Source organism: Hyla sarda, chromosome 9 (genome assembly GCF_029499605.1).
Source record: "Hyla sarda isolate aHylSar1 chromosome 9, aHylSar1.hap1, whole genome shotgun sequence".
Lineage (NCBI taxonomy): Eukaryota > Metazoa > Chordata > Amphibia > Anura > Hylidae > Hyla > Hyla sarda.
The window spans coordinates 26933676-26954638 of record NC_079197.1 but is presented as its reverse complement, the minus strand read 5'-3'; the positions used below and the strand labels follow the sequence as shown (position 1 = coordinate 26954638).

Below are 20963 nucleotides of genomic sequence, written 5' to 3'. Positions count from 1 at the left end.
TAGCCACTTTGTTCACCCATACACTTCTGCAGTTTGCTGTGTCTTCGCTTTGGTTGGAAATTACCTTATCCGGTGGTGGCACGCTGGTTGGACACCTGCAGATGCACTGAGACTCTTGAGTGCCGACTCCTTACTTTGCACATATATATATATATATATATATATATGTATATATACATATATACACACACACACACATACATACACATACATACACAGTACACCTATTATAATGAAATAAATCTCTGAACACCATTTCACATTGTACAGTAGGTGAACATGTTGGAAGTATCATGCTACCAACAAAGCAAGGGATCAATGGTGTCTATAGATAGACATATGTGGTGTCCCGGTACCGTATTGCATCCAGTACCTAGTGTAGAGTTCCCCAAAGTCAGAGTAACTATGTTCAGGTAGGGTTCCTCAGGTGGGACAGCCCCTAGTTGCCTCTCCTTAAGTCTCACTTTAATGTTCATAAATGTATATATTAATAATTATATCTATATTGTATAGGAATGTATAGTACTTACCTTGTTCAGCGTCGCATGACCTTTGGTCATGTGATCATGCTAGTAACCTCTATGGTATTCTGCAGGACCTTAGGAGGTCCTTGGATCAAGTGTTACCCACAAATCTCTGTAAAGGTGATTGACATCCTTTTGGACCAATTAGCATTAGTCCAGCCCCTGCCCATATAAAGTAGCTGCGTCCAATTATCGCTCTCTTGGGTTGCTGCTCTCGTGGATGCCGGACTAACAGGACGGTGCTACACAACTTTCAAACACACACTAGGCCTCAAAACCTATAGCCTCAGCAGAACAAAAAATTATGGGTTTTACCCTAATTCCTGCTAATACTAGCCTGACTACTGGACCACAACTAATTCCCCTAAATCCAGTGGAACAGCGCGATATATTAGAAACTCTTAAAGCTAAAGTCCCAACCATTGTCAATCTCCAAAAGGAAACTGTATTGATGAGAGACTGTTATGTTAATGAAGTGTACGGAAAATCTTCAGTAAAGTTAACGCTGTTTACAGAAGCTTTCCGGTTGTGGACAATCTATTATTACTCTGTACCTCAAACCTATTATCATCTACCTCCCTATCGTTCCTGGGAAGGGCGGCGGTAGGAAAATCTTTGCTGAGGAGCCCACACCCTGGCGTCACGAATAGCAAGGGTTAACAAGCACCCTTTAAGACCAGCACAGCTACACTCCCCTTACCCTACATCCCCCAGGCTACCAGTCTACCACACATACAATGCTTCAGGTTGTCCAGGATGAGATGTAATAAGACCAGTTTTCACTGGTGGTTATCACCCGAACCTATAAGCTTAATAAAATATGACTACAGACGCTAATCTATGATACTTCCACACAAACAGTTACCTAACAGTTCACAACATAACCACACACTATTAAAAACTCAGTATGTGGCAGCGTGTCAACGACATGTTCCCCAACCATAAGCTATGCCACTTCCCATAAAGCCCTCATCTCAGTACCACCTTCCTGTAGCAGATGTTGACCGAGGATGGTACCGCTCATACTAAAAAGGACCCCCTGTAAAGGACATGAGAGTACAACATATGAAATTTGTTTAAGGGAGCCATTCACACTATAGAAGTCAGTGCTTATTTCTTAGGCCTCTTTCACACTACCGTTGACTGCTTGCACCATCTTTTTCTCCCGCTACTCCCGTTGAAAAACAGCAGCGCCCGACGGACCCCATTGACTATAATGGGGTCCTTCAGGACATGCTGTTGCCCTTTGCACCCAGTCAAAATGTCAACCGTCAAACTAAAAAAAAAAAAAAAAAAAAAAGAGAGAGAGAGAGTATAATAGCCTTTCTCGACGGGGCGCAACTGCAGTGTGAATGTAGCCTTAGCTGTGCCAAAATTTCACAAAGAAAAAAGACTCCCATTATCTTTAAAGGGATACTCCGCTGGAAAAAAAACATTATTATTTTTTTTTTTATCAACTGGTGCCAGAAAGTTAAACAGATTTGTAAATCACTTCTATTTAAAAATCTTAATCCTTTCAGTACTTATCAGCTGCTGTATACTACAGGGGAAGTTCTTTTCTTTTTTTAATTTCTTTCCAGTCTGACCACAGTGCTCTCTGCTGACACCTCTGTCCGTATCAGGAACTGTCCAGAGCAGGAACAAATTCCTATAGCAAACATCTCCTGCTCTGGACAGTTCCTGATACGGACAGAGGTGTCAGCAGAGAGCACTGTGGTCAGACTGGAAAGAAATTAAAAAAAGAAAAGAACTTCCTGTGGAGCATACAGTAGCTGATAAGTACTGGAAGGATTAGGGTTTTTAAATAGAAGTAATTTACAAATCTGTTTAACTTTCTGGCATCAGTTGATTTAAAAAAAAAATAATAATAATTTCCAGCAGAGTACCCCTTTAACTACCCTTAAACGAGTACTCCACTCCAAGAGGGATCCACTTAAAGGAGTAGTCCAGTGGTGAACCCAGTGGTGAATAACTTATCCCCTATCCTAAAGATAGGGGATAAGTTTGAGATTGCGGGGGGTCCGACCGCTGGGGCCCCCTGCGATCTCCTGTACGGAGCCCCGACAGCCCGCGGGAAGGGGGCGTGTGGACCTCCGCACGAAGCGGCGGCCGACACGCCCCCTCAATACAACTCTATGGCAGAGCTGAAGCGCTGCCTTCGGCAATCTCCGGCTCTGCCATAGAGTTGTATTGAGGGGGCGTGTCGGCCGCCGCTTCGTGCGGAGGTCGACACCCGCTATCTGGCCGGAGAGCCGGGGCCCCGTACAGAGAGATCGCAGGGGGCCCCAGCGGTCGGACCCCCCGCAATCTCAAACTTATCCCCTATGCTTAGGATAGGGGATACGTTTTTCACCACTGGACTACCCCTTTAAATGGAACTGTGTTACAATGGGCAGCTGTGGTGCTGCTCCTGGAAGAATATATCCCCCCTTGTATTCCCTGTCTGATCTCTGGGCCCCCTTCCCTAAATCTCCATAATGGGGCCCAGTCCCTGCCTGCCCATGGAGCAGCGTTTTGGCAACCATGTAAAGCAGTGGTCCCCAAACTGGGGACCTCCAGCTTCTGCAAATCTACAACTCCCAGCATGCTCGGACAGCCGTTGGCTGTCCGAGCATGCTGGGAGTTGTAGATTTGCAACAGCTGAAAGTCGAAATGTTTGGGGACCACTGATATAAAGAATGGACAGGTCAGGCCCACCAGAGTGGCACCCCTTTTCTTACAGGGTAGCTCTCCATTGTGACTCAGGATCCCGAGCTAAGAACCCACAGGGTTTTCTTCATGAAACAACCCCTTTCAGACTGTATTAGTCTAAATTATTATTATTTAAATGTTTTATTTTTATTTATTTTTACAAAAAAAGTGCAGTTTTTATCATAAAAATAGGCTATTGCTACAAGTGGCATTAGCAGGCAGTTGAGTAAGGACAAGTGAAGAAAAAGTAGCGGAACTATGTGTGTCACATCCAGTCAATTTCCCTATACGCAACAACTGTGTCACACTCACATATATTACATACATACAAAATACTACATGTGAACCCAGCCTTAAAGGGGTATTCCAGGAAAAAACTTTTTTTTTATATATCAACTGGCTCCAGAAAGTTAAACAGATTTGTAAATTACTTCTATTAAAAAAATCTTAATCCTTTCAGTACTTATGAGCTTCTGAAGTTAAGGTTGTTCTTTTCTGTCTAAATCCTCTCTGATAACACCTGTCTCGGGAAACGCCCAGTTTAGAAGAGGTTTGCTATGGGGATTTGCTTCTAAACTGGGCGTTTCCCGAGACAGGTGTCATCAGAGAGGATTTAGACAGAAAAGAACAACCTTAACTTCAGCAGCTCATAAGTACTGAAAGGATTACGATTTTTTAATAGAAGTAATTTACAAATCTGTTTAACTTTCTGGAGCCAGTTGATATATATATAAAAAAGTTTTTTCCTGGAATACCCCTTTAAGTGTAAGTGTGGTGACCTAGTACCAGAGTGCGTCCTATCAGGTATACATTGCTTCAGGTGCCTGTGCTTGGCCCTGCTGCTCAGGTGATGCTTTAAAGGGGTACTCCAGTGGAATACTTTTTTTTTTTAATCAACTGGTGTGGGCTGCAGGGTCGTGACATCACGGCCACGCCACCTCAGTGCAAAGTGCAAGTTTATGCGAGGGGGCGAGGTGGGACGTCACAAGGTGGCGTGGCCGTGATGTCACAACCGTGCAGCCCGCACCCAGCTTTTGGAACTAAATGTTCTGAATGCTGGGGCAGTAGAGTATCCCTTTAAGGAGCTCATACACCTTAACAGGAGCTCATACACACTGGTAGGTTTGAATGACTATTTAAAGGGGTACTCTGGTGGAAAACTTTTTTTTTTTTTTATCAACTGGTGCCAGAAAGTTAAACAGATTTGTAAATAGCTTCTATAAAAAAAATCTTAATCCTTCCAGTACTTATTAGCTGCTTAATACTACAGGGGAAATTATTTTCTTTTTGGAACACAGTGCTCTCTGCTGACATCATGACCACAGTTCTCTCTATTGACATCTCTGTCCATTTTAGGAACTGTCCAGAGCAGCATATGTTTTCTATTTTCTATTTTCTCCTACTTCTATTTTCTCCTACTCTGGACAGTTCTTGAAATGGACAGAGATGTCAGCAGAGAGCACTCTGCTCATGATGTCAGCAGAGAGCTCTGTGTTCCAAAAAGAAAATAATTTCCCCTGTAGTATTCAGCAGCTAATAAGTACTGGAAGGGTTAAGATTTTTTTTTAAAGAAGTAATTTACAAATCGGTTTAACTTTCTGGCACCAGTTGATTTAAAAAAAAAAAAAAAAAAAGTTTTCCACTGGAGTACCCCTTTAAACAGTCATTCAAACCTGCCAGTGGCGGTGAGTGTATGAGCTCCTGTTAAGGTGTATGAGCTCCTTATAGGGATACTCCACTGCCCCAGCGTTCAGAACATTTAGTACCGAAAGCTGGGTGCGGGCTGCAGGGTCGTGACATCACGGCCACGCCACCTTGTGATGTCCCACATTGCCCCCTCAATGCAAGGCTATGGGAGGTGGCGTACACCCCCTCCCATAGACTTGCATTGAGGTGGCCTGGCCGTGACGTCACGACCCCGCAGCCAGCTTTCAGACCTAAATGTTCCGAACGCTGGGGCAGTGGAGTACCTCTTTAAGACAGTGGACCTCTAACTTTGATAATGTGGAGTTCCCCTTTAAAGGGGTACTCCGGTGGAAAACTTTTTTATATATATATATATATATCAACTGGTGCCAGAAAGTTAAACAAATTTGTAAATTACTTCTTTTAAAAAATCGTAATCCTTCCAGTACTTATTAGCTGCTGAATACTACAGAGGAAATTCTTTTCTTTTTGGAACACAGAGCTCTCTGCTGACATCATGACCACAGTGCTCTCTGCTGACATCTCTGTCCATTTTAAGAACTGTCCAGAGTAGAAGAAAATCCCCATAGCAAACATATGCTTCTCTGGACAGTTCCTAAAATGGACAGAGGTGTCAACAGAGAGCACTGTGGTCATGATGTCAGCAGAGAGCCCTGTGTTCCAAAAAGAAAATAATTTCCTATCTAGTATTCATCAGCTGATAAGTACTGGAAGGATTAAGATTTTTTAATAGAAGTAATTTACAAATCTGTTTAACTTTCTGGCACCAGTTGATTTGAAAAATAAAAAATAAAGTTTTCCACCAGAGTACCCCTTTAAGTTACTTAAAGTTTTGCTTTTGGTTTGAAAAAGTTCTCCTTGAGTCCATGAACATTCACCTTGCTCCTGACAAATCGTAAATTGCCTTAAAACATATTTACCTTCCTTGATAAGATTGTAGCTTAAAGGTGCAAAATATGATATTGCCTGAGTTCAAAGTTCTTCTTCAGGCGTTTAAGCTATAATCTAAAGGGGTGTGGGAAATAGAGGCAGAATGTTTACCCAGCTCCTAACCCCAGCACACGTCCCCCTCCCCCTGACGCTGCCAGCACATGCATTTAACCAACACACATCAGATCCCTTTAACCAAAAATTGCTCATGATGACACAAACTTCCTGCAGGCCATCAATGACATTATTCATAGTACGGAGTAGAGCTTGTCACCTAGAAGGGAAAATATGTTCTACTGGTAGGCGATGCTTGTTTACGCTTGCAGAACAGCCAAATATGTGGAGATTCACATTCCTTCTTTGCATACTTTTCACCTTTAAAGGGGTACTCCGCTGGAAAATATATATATATAATTTTTTTTTTTTTTTTTAAATCTACTGGTGCCAGAAAGTTAAACAGATTTGTAAATTACTTCTACTTAAAAATCTTAATCCTTCCAGTACTTATCAGCTGCTGTATACTACAGAGGAAGTTGTGTTGTAGTTCTTTCCAGTCTGACCACAGTGCTCTCTGCTGACACCTCTGTCCGCGTCGAGAACTGTCCAGAGCAGGAGTGGTTTGCTATGGGGATTTTCTCCTACTCCGGACAGTTCCAAAAATGGACAGAGGTGTCAGCAGAGAGCACTGTGGTCAGACAGAAAATAAATGAAAGGGGTTATCCAGGAAAAAACTTTTTTTTATATATCAACTGGCTCCGGAAAGTTAAACAGATTTGTAAATTACTTCTATTAAAAAATCTTCATCCTTTCAGTACTCATGAGTTTCGGAAGTTGAGTTGTTCTTTTCTGTCTAAGTGCTCTCTGATGACACCTGTCTCGGGAACCGCCCAGTTTAGAAGCAAATCCCCATAGCAAACCTCTTCTACTCTGTGCAGTTCCCGAGACAAGCAGAGATGTCAGCAGAGAGCACTGTTTCCAGACAGAAAACAACAACAACTCAACTTCAGCAGCTGATAATTATTGAAAGGATTAAGATTTTTTAATAGAAGTAATTTACAAATCTGTTTAACTTTCTAGAGCCAGTTGATATAAAAAAAAAAAAGTTTCTTCCTGGAATACCCCTTTAAAGGGGTATTCCCCTGGGAAAAAAAATTCTTAAATCACCTGGAACCAGAAAGTTTAACAGATTTGTGAATTAATTCTATTAAAAAAATCTTAATCCTTCCAGTACTCATCAGCTGCTATATGTTCCACAGGAAGATCTTTTCTTTTTGAATTTCTTTTCTGTCTGACCACAGTGCTCTCTGCTGACACCTCTGTCCATGTCAGGAACTGTCCAGAGTAGGAGTAAATCCCACACAGCAAACCTCTGCTGCTCTGGACAGTTCCTAAAATGGACAGAGGTGTCAGCAGAGAGCACTGTGATCAGACAAAAACGAAATCCAAAAAGAAAAGACCTTCCTGTGGAGCATATAGCAGCTGATAAGTACCGGAAGGATTAATTTTTTTTAAATAGAAGTAATTTACAAATCTGTTTAACTTTCTGGTTCCAGTTGATTTAAGAAAAAAAATGTTTTCCAGGGGAGTACCCCTTTAAAAAAGAAAAGAACTTCCTGTGGAGCATATAGCAGCTGATAAGTACCGGAAGGATTAAGATTTTTAAATCGGAGTAATTTACAAATCTGTTTAACTTTCTGAGATCAGTTTTGTAGAATTTTTTTTTCCAGCGGAGTACCCCTTTAATCTTAAAAAAAAAATGAAGCTTGCTTTAGGCCAGTGTTTCCCAACTAGTGTGCTTCCAGGTGTTGCAAAACTACAACTCCCAGGATGCCCGGACAGCCAAAGGCTGTCCGGGCATGCTGGGAGTTGTAGTTTGCAACAGATGGCGGCACCCTGGTTGGAAAACTCTGCAGTAAGAAGGCTCAGCTGTATAGTTAGAGGTATAACCAGAACAGGGGTGCTCATGTTGGGAAATGTCCAATGGGCCCACACTACCCCATAGGGGTCTCACCAACCACCCATGTTGAAGAGACATCTACACCACTGGACCCCATGATTATTTATGGAATAGCACTGTAATTGAAACCTCATAAACTAACGGATATGGAAAGTAGCCAATAAAGATAGTAAATATTCTGTATATTCTATTTTAGGTTTTTTGTCGACAATAAAATTTCCAGTAAACCTACAAAAAAAAATAAAAAGATACCTAAGCCGAACCAAATATTTTCATGTAACATGTCCAAGTGACTCAACTAGACCTATAACTGGGAACTCAGTGTTCTGAGTATGAATCATAGGAGAAGGCCTAGTTTTCCATTGTAATTCATTGCTTTCTTTTGAACAAACCTCATACCAATCTGACCTCATACCAAAAAATTCCTGATCCCATAGTGTATATAGTTCCAGAGAACCTCAGACTTCGTAGAGGAGACTTGGATGCATTCAATTTGCCCAGTTTAGTGGAATTCCTCCAATACTGCCATCTAGTTTTTGTCAGGGACTGGTGCAAGGATTTCTGCCACCCTAGGCAAAAGCTTGATCTCCGCCTGTTGGCTCCGCCCCTTTGCAACACCCCACTTTACTACTGGGGTGACACACTGTAACAAACCCCCTCCTCATGTAATCTCCTTACTACTGGGGTGACACACTGTAACAAACCCCCTCCTCATGTAATCTCCTTACTACTGGGGTGACACACTGTAACAAACCCCCTCCTCATGCAATCTCCTTACTACTCAGGTGACACACTGTAACAAACCCCTCCTCATTTAACCACCTTACTACTGGGGTGACACACTGTAACAAACCCCCTCCTCATTTAATCCCCTTTACTACTGGGGTTATACACTGTAACAAACCTCCTCTTTATGTGATCACCTTACTACTGGGGTGACACACTGTAACAAACCTCCTCCTCATGTAATCACCTTACTACTGGGGTGACACACTGCAACAAACCCCCTTCTCATGTAATCTCCTTACTACTGGGGTGACACACTGTAACAAACCCCTCCTCATTTAACCACCTTACTACTGGGGTGACACACTGTAACAAACCCCCTCCTCATTTAATCCCCTTACTACTGGGGTGACACACTGTAACAAACCTCCTCTTTATGTAATCACTTTACTACTGGGGTGACACACTGTAACAAACCTCCTCCTCATGTAATCACCTTACTATTGGGGTGACAAACTGTAACAAACCTCCTCCTCATGTAATCTCCTTACTACTGGGGTGACACACTGTAACAAACCCCTCCTCATTTAACCACCTTACTACTGGAGTGACACACTGTAACAGGGAGGGATTAGCACAATTCTGGGGTTGGTCCTGCAGGACTGGCGCCCTGTATAATCCTGGAGGAGCGTGCAGCGGCGGTGCAGCCCTCCTCTATCCGGCCGCCAGGAGCGCAGCACTGTCACATTACATATTCAGTAATAATTATTGTGTATGTGATTTGATAGTGGTGCGCTCCTGACAGCCGGATAGAGGAGCCAGCGCAGCGGACTTCACAAAAGAAACAGTGCCACAGGTGGCACCCTCATTAAGGTAGTACTCTAGGCAGAGGCCTACTATGCCTATGGCTAGAGCCGACCCTGGTTTTTAAAGGAGATATCCAGTCCTGAAAAAATTATCCCCTTCCTAAGGATAGGGGATAAGTTTCAGATCGCGGGGGGTCCGATCTCTGGGGCCCCCTGCACTCTCCTGTACGGGGCCCTTGGCAGCCCGCGGGAAGGGGGAGTGTTGACCACTGCACGAAGTGGCGGCTGACACGCCCCTCAATACAACTCTATGGCAGAGCCGGAGCGCTGCCTTCGGCAATCTCCGGCTCTGCCATAGCGCTGTATTGAGGGGGGGTGTCGGCCGCTGCTTCATGCGGTGGTCAACACTTCCACCTCCCGCGGGCTGCCGGGGCCCCGTACAGGAGATCGTGGGGGTCCCCAGAGGTCGGACCCCCGCAATCTGAAACTTATCCCCTATATTTAGGATAGGGGATAAGTTTTTCAGGACTGGACTACTTTAAAGTACAACGTATTCCTTCTCTAAAAACTTCACCTCGAGTAACCCAAGTTTTTTCATTTTGCCTTGAATTTTGCTTTGAGAATATGTTTTCGAAGTCACCAGAGACGGTATCTTACAGATAAGAAACCGGAAAATTTGCTAAAGTCTTAAGTTAACTTTGCAAAATTCAGGAATCACATTGTGTCCCAAACTTACAAAAAACTCCCTGATGCACCGGCAGGATATTACTGGTTACATAGACCAGTTCCTCAATAAGATCCTGATGAAACTGGTCACCTTGGATTTTTGCATTTCACATTTTACACAGAATGATCAGGTCCCTCGGGGTGGGTACAAACCAGGGGTCAAGTCCACGGACTACAGTGTGGGAACTCACCCAAGATTTACACTCAAGGGTTAGTCCTGCAGGACTGGAGCCCTGGTACAAACAGACCACAACACCCAATATGGGTGCACTGCTTTGATCTGAAACACTCTAGTGGGGAATAAAGCCTCTGTCATCTGACAGCCCACCCATTCTATGTGATCACAGATAGGGTACTTACTACAAAGCAAGGGCCAATTGGATGACTACATGGATGGCCCCTACTGTTCCAGATAAAACCCCTTCAAAAGACAAAGGGGCACTCCCTCCATCTGGAGAGAAAAAGGTTTAGCCTCAAGGGGCAACAAGCCTTCTTTACCATAAGAACTATGAATTTATGGAACAGTCTACCTCAGAAACTGGTCACAGCAGGGCTTCAAAACAGGGAGGGTGCATTCACACCACGTTTTTGCAATACAGTTCCCGTATCAGGTTTTTGATGAAAAACGGATTCCTCAAAACTGGACTGAACTGTATCAAAATGTGAGTACAAATTTAAAATGATGTCCGGTTGCATCTGTTTTTTAAGAAAAAAAAAGTATAAGTTTTTAACCTTTCACTCCATTATAAATAAAGTTTCACTTGTTTGATTGAAATTCCATGAAAAAAACTGTGCAAAGTCAAAAACCGTATGGTGCAAACCGGATGGAACCGTATGCACATATGGTTCTCTACAGTTCCCATTGTCTCTACAGTTCCCATTGACTCCCATGTTTTGGGTACGGGAAAAAAACGGACAAAGACATACAAGACGCAGAACGGATGCAACCGGGTGCATCCTTTGGCATACAGTTTTCAATGGAGAGTCAATGCATACGGTTCCATACAGTTTACACATTGAAAACGTATACGGGAAATGTATTGCAAAAACGTGGTGTGAATGCAGCCTTACATACATTCTAAGAACAAAATATCCCTTTCCTTCACTTCCTTGGTTGAACTTAAAGGGGTATTCCAGGCAAAAAATTTATATATATCAACCGGCTCCAGAAAGTTAAACAGATTTGTAAATTACTTCTATTAAAAAATCTTAATCCTTTCAGTACTTATGAGCTTCTGAAGTTAAGGTTGTTCTTTTCTGTCTAAATCCTCTCTGATGACACGTGTCTCCGGAAACGCCCAGTTTAGAAGAGGTTTGCTATGGGGATTTTCTTCTAAACTGGGCGTTTCCCGAGACAGGTGTCATCAGAGAGGATTTAGACAGAAAAGAACAACCTTAACTTCAGAAGCTCATAAATACTGAAAGGATTAAGATTTTTTAATAGAAGTAATTTACAAATCTGTTTAACTTTCTGGAGCCAGTTGATATATAAAAAAAAACTTTTTTTTTCCTGGATAACCCCTTTAAAGGGAAACCAACTGGTGCCAGAAAGTTAAAACAGATTTGTAATTGACTTCCATTTAATAATCTTAATTCTTCCAATACTTATCAGCTGCTGTATACTACAGAGGAAGTTCAATTAATTTTGAATTTCCTTTCTGTCTGACCACAGTGCTCTCTGCTGACACCTCTGTTTAACTTTCTGGCACCAATTGATTTAAAAAAAAAAAAAATTCCAGTGGGGTACCCCTTTAAGGTCGCCGGCTCCAGCGTTCTCAACAGTTTGTTCCAAATGCTGAGCAGCGGAGTACCCCTTTAATGTACTTGTTTTCAACCATACTATGTAATAGCTTCATAAGTTGCACATGCAGTATGTTTGCCTTTCACATCTCTATAACACAGGCACTCCGCTCCTTCTGCAACCACAGTAACATAGATTTGCATACAGGAACTCAACTGTGACATTGCACTACAAAGCTCCAGATCTACTTCTATAAAAAAATCTTCATCCTTTCTGTACTTATCAGCTGTTGTATGCTCCAGAAAAAGTTATTTTCTTTTTGAATTTCCTTTCTGCCTGACCACAGTGCTCTCTGCTGTCACCTCTGTCCATGTCAGGAACTGTCCGGAGCAGGAGAGGTTTGCTATGGGGATTTGCTTCTGCTCTGGACAGTTCCTAAAATGGACAGAGGTGTCAGCAGAGAGCACTGTGGTCAGACAGAAAGGAAATTCAAAAAGAAAGGAATTTGCTCTGGAATATACAGCACCTGATAAGTACTGGAAGGATTAAGATTTCTAAATAGAAGTAATTTACAAATCTGTTTAACTTTCTGGCACCAGTTGATTTAAAAAAAAAAAAAAAAAGTTTTCCAGGGGAGTACCCCTTTAAAGGCTCCCTTAGTTCTTAAATTGGTCCTTGATCTACATCCACTCATCAATGACCAATATGTTTTCCAGACATTTGATGCCCCAATACCCTGTTGACCAAGAAACCTGAAGGACTCACATGTTGGCTTCTTCTAAATGAATTAACCCCTTCTTTAAAGGGTACTCCGCCGAAAATCATCTTATCCCCTATCCTAAGGATCAGCGTCTGAAGCTTGGAGCTTCCGTGTTCGTGACGTCACGCCACATCCCCTCTATTCATGTCTATGGGAGGAGGCGTGACGGCTACGTAGTAGCCGTCACGCCTCCTCCCATAGACATGAATAGAGGGGACGTGGCGGCAGTAGTCGCCAGTCTTCCAGCACGGAGCGAAGTTCACTTCGTGCGCGGATGACTAGGGTGCCGCGCCCGATAGGAGATGTTTTTCGGCAGAGTACCCATTTAAAGGGGTACTCCGATGGAAAACATTATAATAATTTTTTTTTTTTAATCAACTGGAGCCAGAAAGTTAAACAGATTTGTAAATTACTTCTATTAAAAAATCTTTACCCTTCCAATACTTTTGTGGACAAGACAAAAAAATAAAGTCAAAAAGAAAAGAATTTCCTCTGTAGCATACAGCTGCTAAAAAGTACTGGAAGGGTAACGATTTTTTAATAGAAGTAGTTTACAAATCTGTTTAACTTTCTGGCACCAGTTCATATATATATATAAAAAAAAAAAAAAGTTTTCCACCAGAGTACCCCTTTAAGTCTGCACAGCTGGAAGGAGCCGACATGCAAGTCATCTCATTGCACCTGGTTAAAAGCATTATATATATATATATTACACACACATCCTTCTACACTCCATAGGCGTATTGCGCAGCTATTTACTTCTATTTGATAGGGCCCTTATAATACCAGCTGTACCCGGTGAAAGAATCCGATCTAACAAGCAGACAGAACTAGGTCTTTTATCCTTTACATCAGCAGAAAACCAAAACAGATTTATTTTGCATGCATAAACGTCTAGCTGGTCCTTTGAAGGATTCAATGGAACAAATAGCGCTCAGTTATTTAGTAGCTCAGACCCAATATAACCAGTCACATGGATAAACCATCCTACCCTGACTCATTCACTCACATGTCATTCTTCATTCATGTACACACAGCCGTGACCGGGACAGCGACTATATTAGCCACATGTGACATATGAGATATAACATAGCAGAAGACTAGTATCACATTCATGTAGTGACAGGAGTGCAATGAAGATATCAAGAAAGGTCAGGTTACATTATGTGGATCCTACTTCACCATCTCATGGATGACGTTTTTATCTGCAAGCTGTCAGACCACTTAAAGCGTACCCGTCAGATCCAACTAAATTTTTATTTTTTTTTAATATATCACTCAGTACCTAATCCTGACCATGTACATCTAATTTTTATCTGTCTAGAACCTTTATTTATTTTTTTATTACACTTTTAATTTAGCTCACTAGTCTGAATTCCTAGCAAAGGGAGGGGGCGTGGCCTCACTGTGCAGGTCTCCGCCCCCTCCCTCAGTATGCTGTCTGCTCACATCTCCCCTAGCATTAGCAAAACAACAACTCCCAGCTTGTCCTCACTGACACTGACAAGCTGACAGTGGGAGGATTTTTCCTCCAGATGAGCCCTGCACTCACAGCTGTCAATCAAGGAAGTGTGTCCATGACATAGGTGATGACGCATGGACACAGCAGGACTAGTATGTGTCCAAGCAGGCGGGGGTGGGGGGGGGGCAGTTGTTTGACTGGATTTTTCTGTATGAAATACTGAAAAATTTCTAATGAAAGCAATTGCACAACCTATTGTTATACATGCTTTACAACATATCAAAAGTTTTTTATCTGACAGTGCCCATTTAACATTCAGAAACAAATATTGCTTGTCACAATGGGGTGTACAAAGAGAGAAGTACCATAGCACACGTCTAAATATGACCTCGCTGTTTTCTGAGCAAAAAGTGGAATGTTTTCACTCCAGACCACATTTTTATTTCTTGTAGTTAAAGGGGTACTCTTGTGGAAAACTATTTATTTTAAATCAACTGGTGCCAGAAAGTTAAACAGATTTCTAAAGGACTTCTATTAAAAACTCTTAATCCTTTCAGTACTTATCAGGTGCTGTATGTTCCAGAGGAAGTTCTTTTCTTTTTAAAGTTCTTTTATGTCTGTCCACAGTGCTCTCTGCTGACACCTCTGTCCATGTCAGGAACAGAGTAGGAGCAAATCCCCATCGCAAACCTCTCCTGCTCTGGACAGTTCCTGACACAGACAGAGGTGTCAGCAGAGAGCACTGTGGACAAACAGAAAAGAAATTCAAAAAGGAAAGAACTTCCTCTGTAGTATACAGCAGCTGATAAGTACTGAAAGGATTAAGATTTTTTAATAAAAGCAATTTACAAATCTGTTTAACTTTCTGGCACCAGTGGATTTAAAATAAATTGTTGTTCACCGGAGTACCCCTTTAAAGGGGTTATCCACCATAAGGTGATTTTAGTAGTACCTGCCAGACAGTAATGGACATGCTTAGGAGGATCCGTGCTTGTCTTTGGGTTTAATGGCTATGTTGTGAGATTACCATAACGCTGAGGCTATTTCCTGTTGGAGTTCATTCCATAAACTACAAATCCCATGATTCCTTGTTTGTAAGTGTGAGGTCACTTTTCTCCCTCCCACACATCAGCCACCCCATTGAAACACACCTGTGCTCCCTTCCATGCAATAGACCACTGTTTTCTAACCAGGGTGCCTCCAGCTGTTGCAAAACTACAATTCTTTAATGATCTCCCTCCCACCCAGTGGTGGCTCCATCCATTGAAGCAGGACAGGCTCCCTCTGAACACCTGACTAATGATGTAATTTATCGGCCGCACTGCAACCTGGGTAAACCTGAAACGACAGTCATTTTGTATGCTGTTAAAAATAAATAGCGGGGCAAAAATCCCAGAAGAATTGCAAGACCACCATGAAACACAAGTACAGATGCTATTTTATGAACTACACTAACTTAACAACCCCTGTAGCATAGTCAAATAAAAAAAAATCCTGGAATACCCCTTTAAGAAGTATGACATGACTGTTGTGCCAATGCTCCCTTTCCCGTACATCGAAGATGCAGAGTCTATAGAAAGAAGGAAGCCCTTCAGGTTTACACCATCCATGGAGACAAATGATAGAGCCAACCTGAGCTAAAACTAAACTCTTTACTAACTTCATAGCAATGAAGGGGACAGCTCTAGGGGGGGTATTTATCATTTTTACCTGTTGTCAGTTTCTTTTTACCTGTTATGTTTTTTTTTTTTACTTTGGTTTTTACGGACGTGTGCCAAATTTATCATTTACCATGTCCTTTAGTAACTTTGGCGCATACCATATTGTTTCCTTTGGTATGTGTTTTCCATGTAAGAATACTGTTGGCGGTGGTTTGTGTCAAACATACGTCAAAAACAGGCAAATTAGCTCCAAAATACAATTGGCGCAAATGAAAAATTACTGACCACTGCAAAAATCATACACAGGACCATCAAAATCCTAACAAGTTTAAAATATGGAAGTGGAAAGAATGCGCCAAACTTTGGCGCAAAAAGACACTGCGCCCAAAAAAATGCGCCAAACATACGAAATAAAAGACACATAAATCCATTGATAAATATCCCCTATGTCCCTAAAGGGATACTCCGCCCCTATAAGTCATATCGCCTATCCAAGGATATAGGATAAGATGTCTGATCGCGGGGGTATGGCTTCTGGGGACCCCCATGATCTCTCCTGCAGCCCCCTGAGTCATCAGCTGTACGGAGCTAAGTTTGCTCCGTGGCTGATGACTCACGATACAGGGGCTGGAGTATTGTGATGTCATGGCTCCGCCCCTTGTGATGTTACGCCCTGCCTCCTTAATGCAAGTCTATGGGAGGGGGCGAGGCGTGACATCATGAGGAGGCGGGGCCGTGACGTCACAAACCACCGGCCCCTCTATCGGGAGTCATCAGCCACGGAGCAAACTTAGCTCCATACAGCTGATGACTCGGGGCGCTGCAGGAGAGATCGCGGGGGTCCTCAGGGGATAAGATGTCTAAGGGCGGAGTACCCCTTTAATGATAGGGCACTATGGACTTTGAGGTAGACAACCCAACTGCAAATACATATTAATCACTTATCACTCATGATGTCCAACTAGGGACCCTTACAGTAGAAACAGATGGTCCCCAAGATGTTGCAAAACTTCAACCAGTGGTCCCCAAGATGTTGCAAAACTTCAACTCCCGGCATGCCCGGACAGCCGTTGGCTGTCCGGGCATGCTGGGAGTTGAAGTTTTGCAACATCTTGAGGGCCACAGTTTGAGACCACTTTTCCAAACTTTCTGCCGTGCTTCCTGATATCTATAAACGAAGGTCAAGCAGAAGGTCAAGCAAACTTCTCAGAAATCTAGATATCCAAACAGACCAAAGTTCATACCGCAAGGAAGAAATGGCCTAAGGACTATAAGGCACAAAAGACATATAGGGCCATTGGAGATCATCAGCTCATCAATGATGAGTAGACAATCCATCACGCATTTCTATAAAACTATAAAGGCCTTTAATTCTTTAGGAAACTCCCGTTTTATAAACTTGAGGAATTTTATAAGCATTTTCGATATTTTTTAAATTTCACAAAAATGATTCAGAATAGAGATAAAAGAAGTATTCCCATCTAAGGCCCCTTCCACACTACAGGTATCATCCTGCTTTTTTACTGCCGTTATTTTACAATAACGGATGAAAAAAAAAAAAAATTGATGCAATAACTGATAATAACGGATGATAACTGATGACCATCATCCGTTATTTTTAATGGGTTTTTTCTTAAAAAAAAAAAAAAAACCCTGATGTTGTTCATCTCTTATCATCCCTTATTACCAGTTACATCCGTTTTTATTTTTTATCAGGTTTTTAACCTTTTTTTGTAAAGCTCTACTGAGCATGCTCAGTACAAAAAACAGATGTTAAAAACCCTGACAATAACTGATGATAACGGATGTTTTTTCTTTTAAAAATCCGGTTCCCATAGACTTCAATGTTAAATTTTAACATCCGGTTTTTCACAATTTTTTTTGCCGGACCAAAAATTAGTGCATGCACCATCTTTTGTGCCAACAAAAATAACTGACATTAGTAAAAACGGACACGACCGATGCAAAAGGATGTTCAGAAAATCCCATTGACGTGAATGGGATTTTTTGATGGCCTTTTTCAGGACTTTTTGCTGGGAGTAATAACAGAGTTTTTTTTTACAGGATGATACCTGTAGTGTGAAAAGGGGCCTAAGGCATTTAGACAAATGTCTAAGGGTGCATGCACACTACGTTTCTCAAGATACGGGACCGTATACGGCTGGGGAGAGGGGGGCGGAGAGTCGGGGGCGGGGCAACCGCATGCTGCCGTATGCTGTCCCGTATCTAATGTATTTCAATGAGCGACCGGAGTGAAACGCTGCCTCCGGTTGGCTCCGTTCTGCCCCGTATATGGTTTCCCGACCGGACCTAAAAACGCTGTTGACTACGGTCGGGAAACCGCATACGGGGCAAAACGGAGCCAACCGGAGGCAGCGTTTCACTCCGGTCGCTCATTGAAATACATTAGATATGGGACCGCATATGGCAGCGTGCAGTTGCCCCACCCCTGACTCTCCGCCCCCCTCTCCCCAGCCGTATACGGTCCCGTATCTTAAGAAACGTAGTGTGCATGCACCCTAAGAGATGCTAGGCCTTCCTCTGAGCCCCTCACTTATCTCCAGAAACGGGGTCGTTGTGCAGATCTCTCCATTCACTCCTATGGGAGTCATGCTTGGATCCCATCGAAGTGAGAGGCAGCCACCTCTCCATTAGCACTCTGCCAGCATGACAAGGAACTACGGCTTTAACACACCTTTAACCACAAAAGAATCGTGCATGACTTCATCTAAATAAAGATCTTCACAGATGTTATGATGCCACTATAGAAGCACCAGCCACAATGGCCCAACTCTTCGAGTTCTTCAGCTTTTACACAATTGCTTTCCATTCTGGCTTATCGAGCAAGGTCCTGAGTGGAAGACTCTCCACCGTGATGTCCATATATCCTAATAGTTGTTGTCTTCAACAACTCCTGTCCATATCTTCTATTAGGGCATATGAACATCATGGTGGAGAGTCCTCTACTAAGGAACCTGCTTAATAAGCCAGAATGGCAAGCAATTGTGTAAGAGCTTCTTTGACTTATGTATTACGTGGTTATCCATTCATGTATAGATGGATGAAATCCCCCCTCTAGATTGACAGTTTCTGTTTTTAAAGAAGGTATCTTGATAAGACAAGCTTTTAAATTGATAAAATCAATGAGTAGGGTCTTCTCCTAGACTTCTCATAGACCCCAGACGAGACAAAGCTTCAGTCTAATAACTCGTGGTTGATAAATCTGGTATTACAGGAGACTTTTGATAAAATCTAAAGAAGTTGATGGAGATTCTTGAACTAACCAAGGTTAGTCTTGAACCTCAACTGCAAGTTATTAGACTGAAGTGTTGTCTCGTCTTGGACAGTCTATGAGAAGACCCTACTCACTGACAAAGACCATTCTGCTTGAACGAAAAACAGGAAGAAGACAACCAGTAACAAGATAGATGGATGCCAACATAGAAGTCACAAACACCTTAATGCAGAGCATGAAGACCTATAAGAAAGACAGGACAAAGACTTATCCTATGGTTCCCAGAAGTCCTAACCAACATGATGCCCCCTTTATTTTTCCACCATGATTAACGAAACCATAACCAGAAGGCTCTGAGCACTTACCACACTACTGGCTCTTATTGTAATTTATTTGACTATGTACTATATAATCCATCTGTAAAATCTGATCATATATAACCACATCAATGCCAATGAATGTGCCATGATACAAGCTTTTATAGTGTATGGTAAAGTAAAATCCTGACGTCAAATGGATTCTCAATATGGACTGTAATGAAGGTTTGTATAAAACAATGAACTTATTAGGGATCATGTTAAGATTGTTTTGTCTACGTTCCCGTCTGACCTTGCGATGGAAGAATACTCGAGCTTGGAATTCTGCAATTTCTACACTAAGCCCCAGTGAACACGGCAGCTCCTGGTGCAGTCAGGAATCCCAGGTCTGCAGAGCCAGGACAGACGCACAATACACTGGGGTCCAGGGAGTTAGCGCAGAGCACTAGAGGTGCCCATGGACACTAAAATCCACGGCTGGGGAAACATTCAGGTACCAACTACAATGACGCATAACACAAAATGTATTGGACCTTTTGATTCTTTTCAACCACAACTCAAAGAATGGCCATTGGCATGAGCACAGAACCGTGCCACCTCTATGGCATCATTGGTCATCATTTACGGTCAATGCGGTCTAACGTGCTGATTGGCTGGCACACTGGTCATACAGTAGTACCCGGCCATCCGTTATCTTCCACACTTTACCATCATAGGTATAGCATGCTTTTACAAGGTTCTGTATTCAGGAAACGCATTACACTTCTCTGCTTAACCACAGCCTGTCATAACACAAGTTCCCCTTCAACCTTCTACGCTAATCTGCTTTAACCCCTTCATGTCCCCCCCCATTGACTCTTCTCCTTTTACCGCCTTCTTACCTTTAAACTGACTTTCGTAGTCTGCAGTCCTGTCCTTCCTTGGCCTCCCATGAGATGCCATCCTTCTTTTTTTTCCTTTTTTTTCCTCAGTGGCTGGTACTCACTGCTCCTCTGTCATATCACTGCCAGTGCCGCCACCTCCTATCCATGAGCTCAGAATCAGCAGAGAATCAGGTTTCGCTGCCAGTCCCTGAGTGCTGGGTCCAGATGAATGGAGTTGTCCAGAGTCCTGGTGGAAAAGGGGGGGGGGGGGGTGAAGCTGTGCGATCTCAGACACTACACAACCGCTTCAGGTCACAGAGCAAAGGACTCTGCACCTTCATGCTGTGCCAAGAGGTGCCAGGGCGAGGTGCTGTGCAGCAAAAGTGCTGTGCCCAGTGCTGACAGTGTGCAATGCAAGTGCAGGAAGTGCCCTGGCACAGGGGTGCAGTGCTGTTAATATGCAGAGTGAAGCAGTCAGTGTCCAGTGCTGCTGCCAGTGTCCTCTGCATTGAGAGCAGTGCACAGAGCTGAATACACAGGCGCCTCCTCCTCCTCCTTCTCTTCCTCCTCCTCCTCCTCTTCAGCTGTCTCTGTGTGATCACAGATTGATGTCTGTCTCTATATCTGGGTGTCTCCAGCTGTCTCTAGCAAGACATCCTCCTCCTGATAGATAAATATATATATATATGTACAGTATTTATGTCAGTGTGCTATACCTGCTGCTGATCTGTATGCATTGCTCCTCACTGCTGGATCTCTGCCTCCTCCCTTCTATTCATGTCTATAATGATTTATTAATGAAGCGAGCCCAGCAATGTACAGATAGAGGAGGAGTCTCTCCTATACATATATATGTA

The 20963-nt window shown here is 42.8% G+C and overlaps 1 protein-coding gene across 1 annotated transcript in view; it reads right to left on the bottom strand.

Annotated features, from left to right (window-relative positions):
- The window catches only part of ARHGAP4 (Rho GTPase activating protein 4), a 112162-nt gene extending 91541 nt beyond the window's left edge, over positions 1-20621 (bottom strand). Inside the window, 1 exon segment of the mRNA XM_056539235.1 lies at positions 20125-20621. Within this exon segment, the coding sequence (XP_056395210.1) occupies positions 20125-20185 (61 nt within the window). The 5' untranslated portion in view covers positions 20186-20621.
- Between the last annotated feature and the right edge of the window lie 342 nt (positions 20622-20963).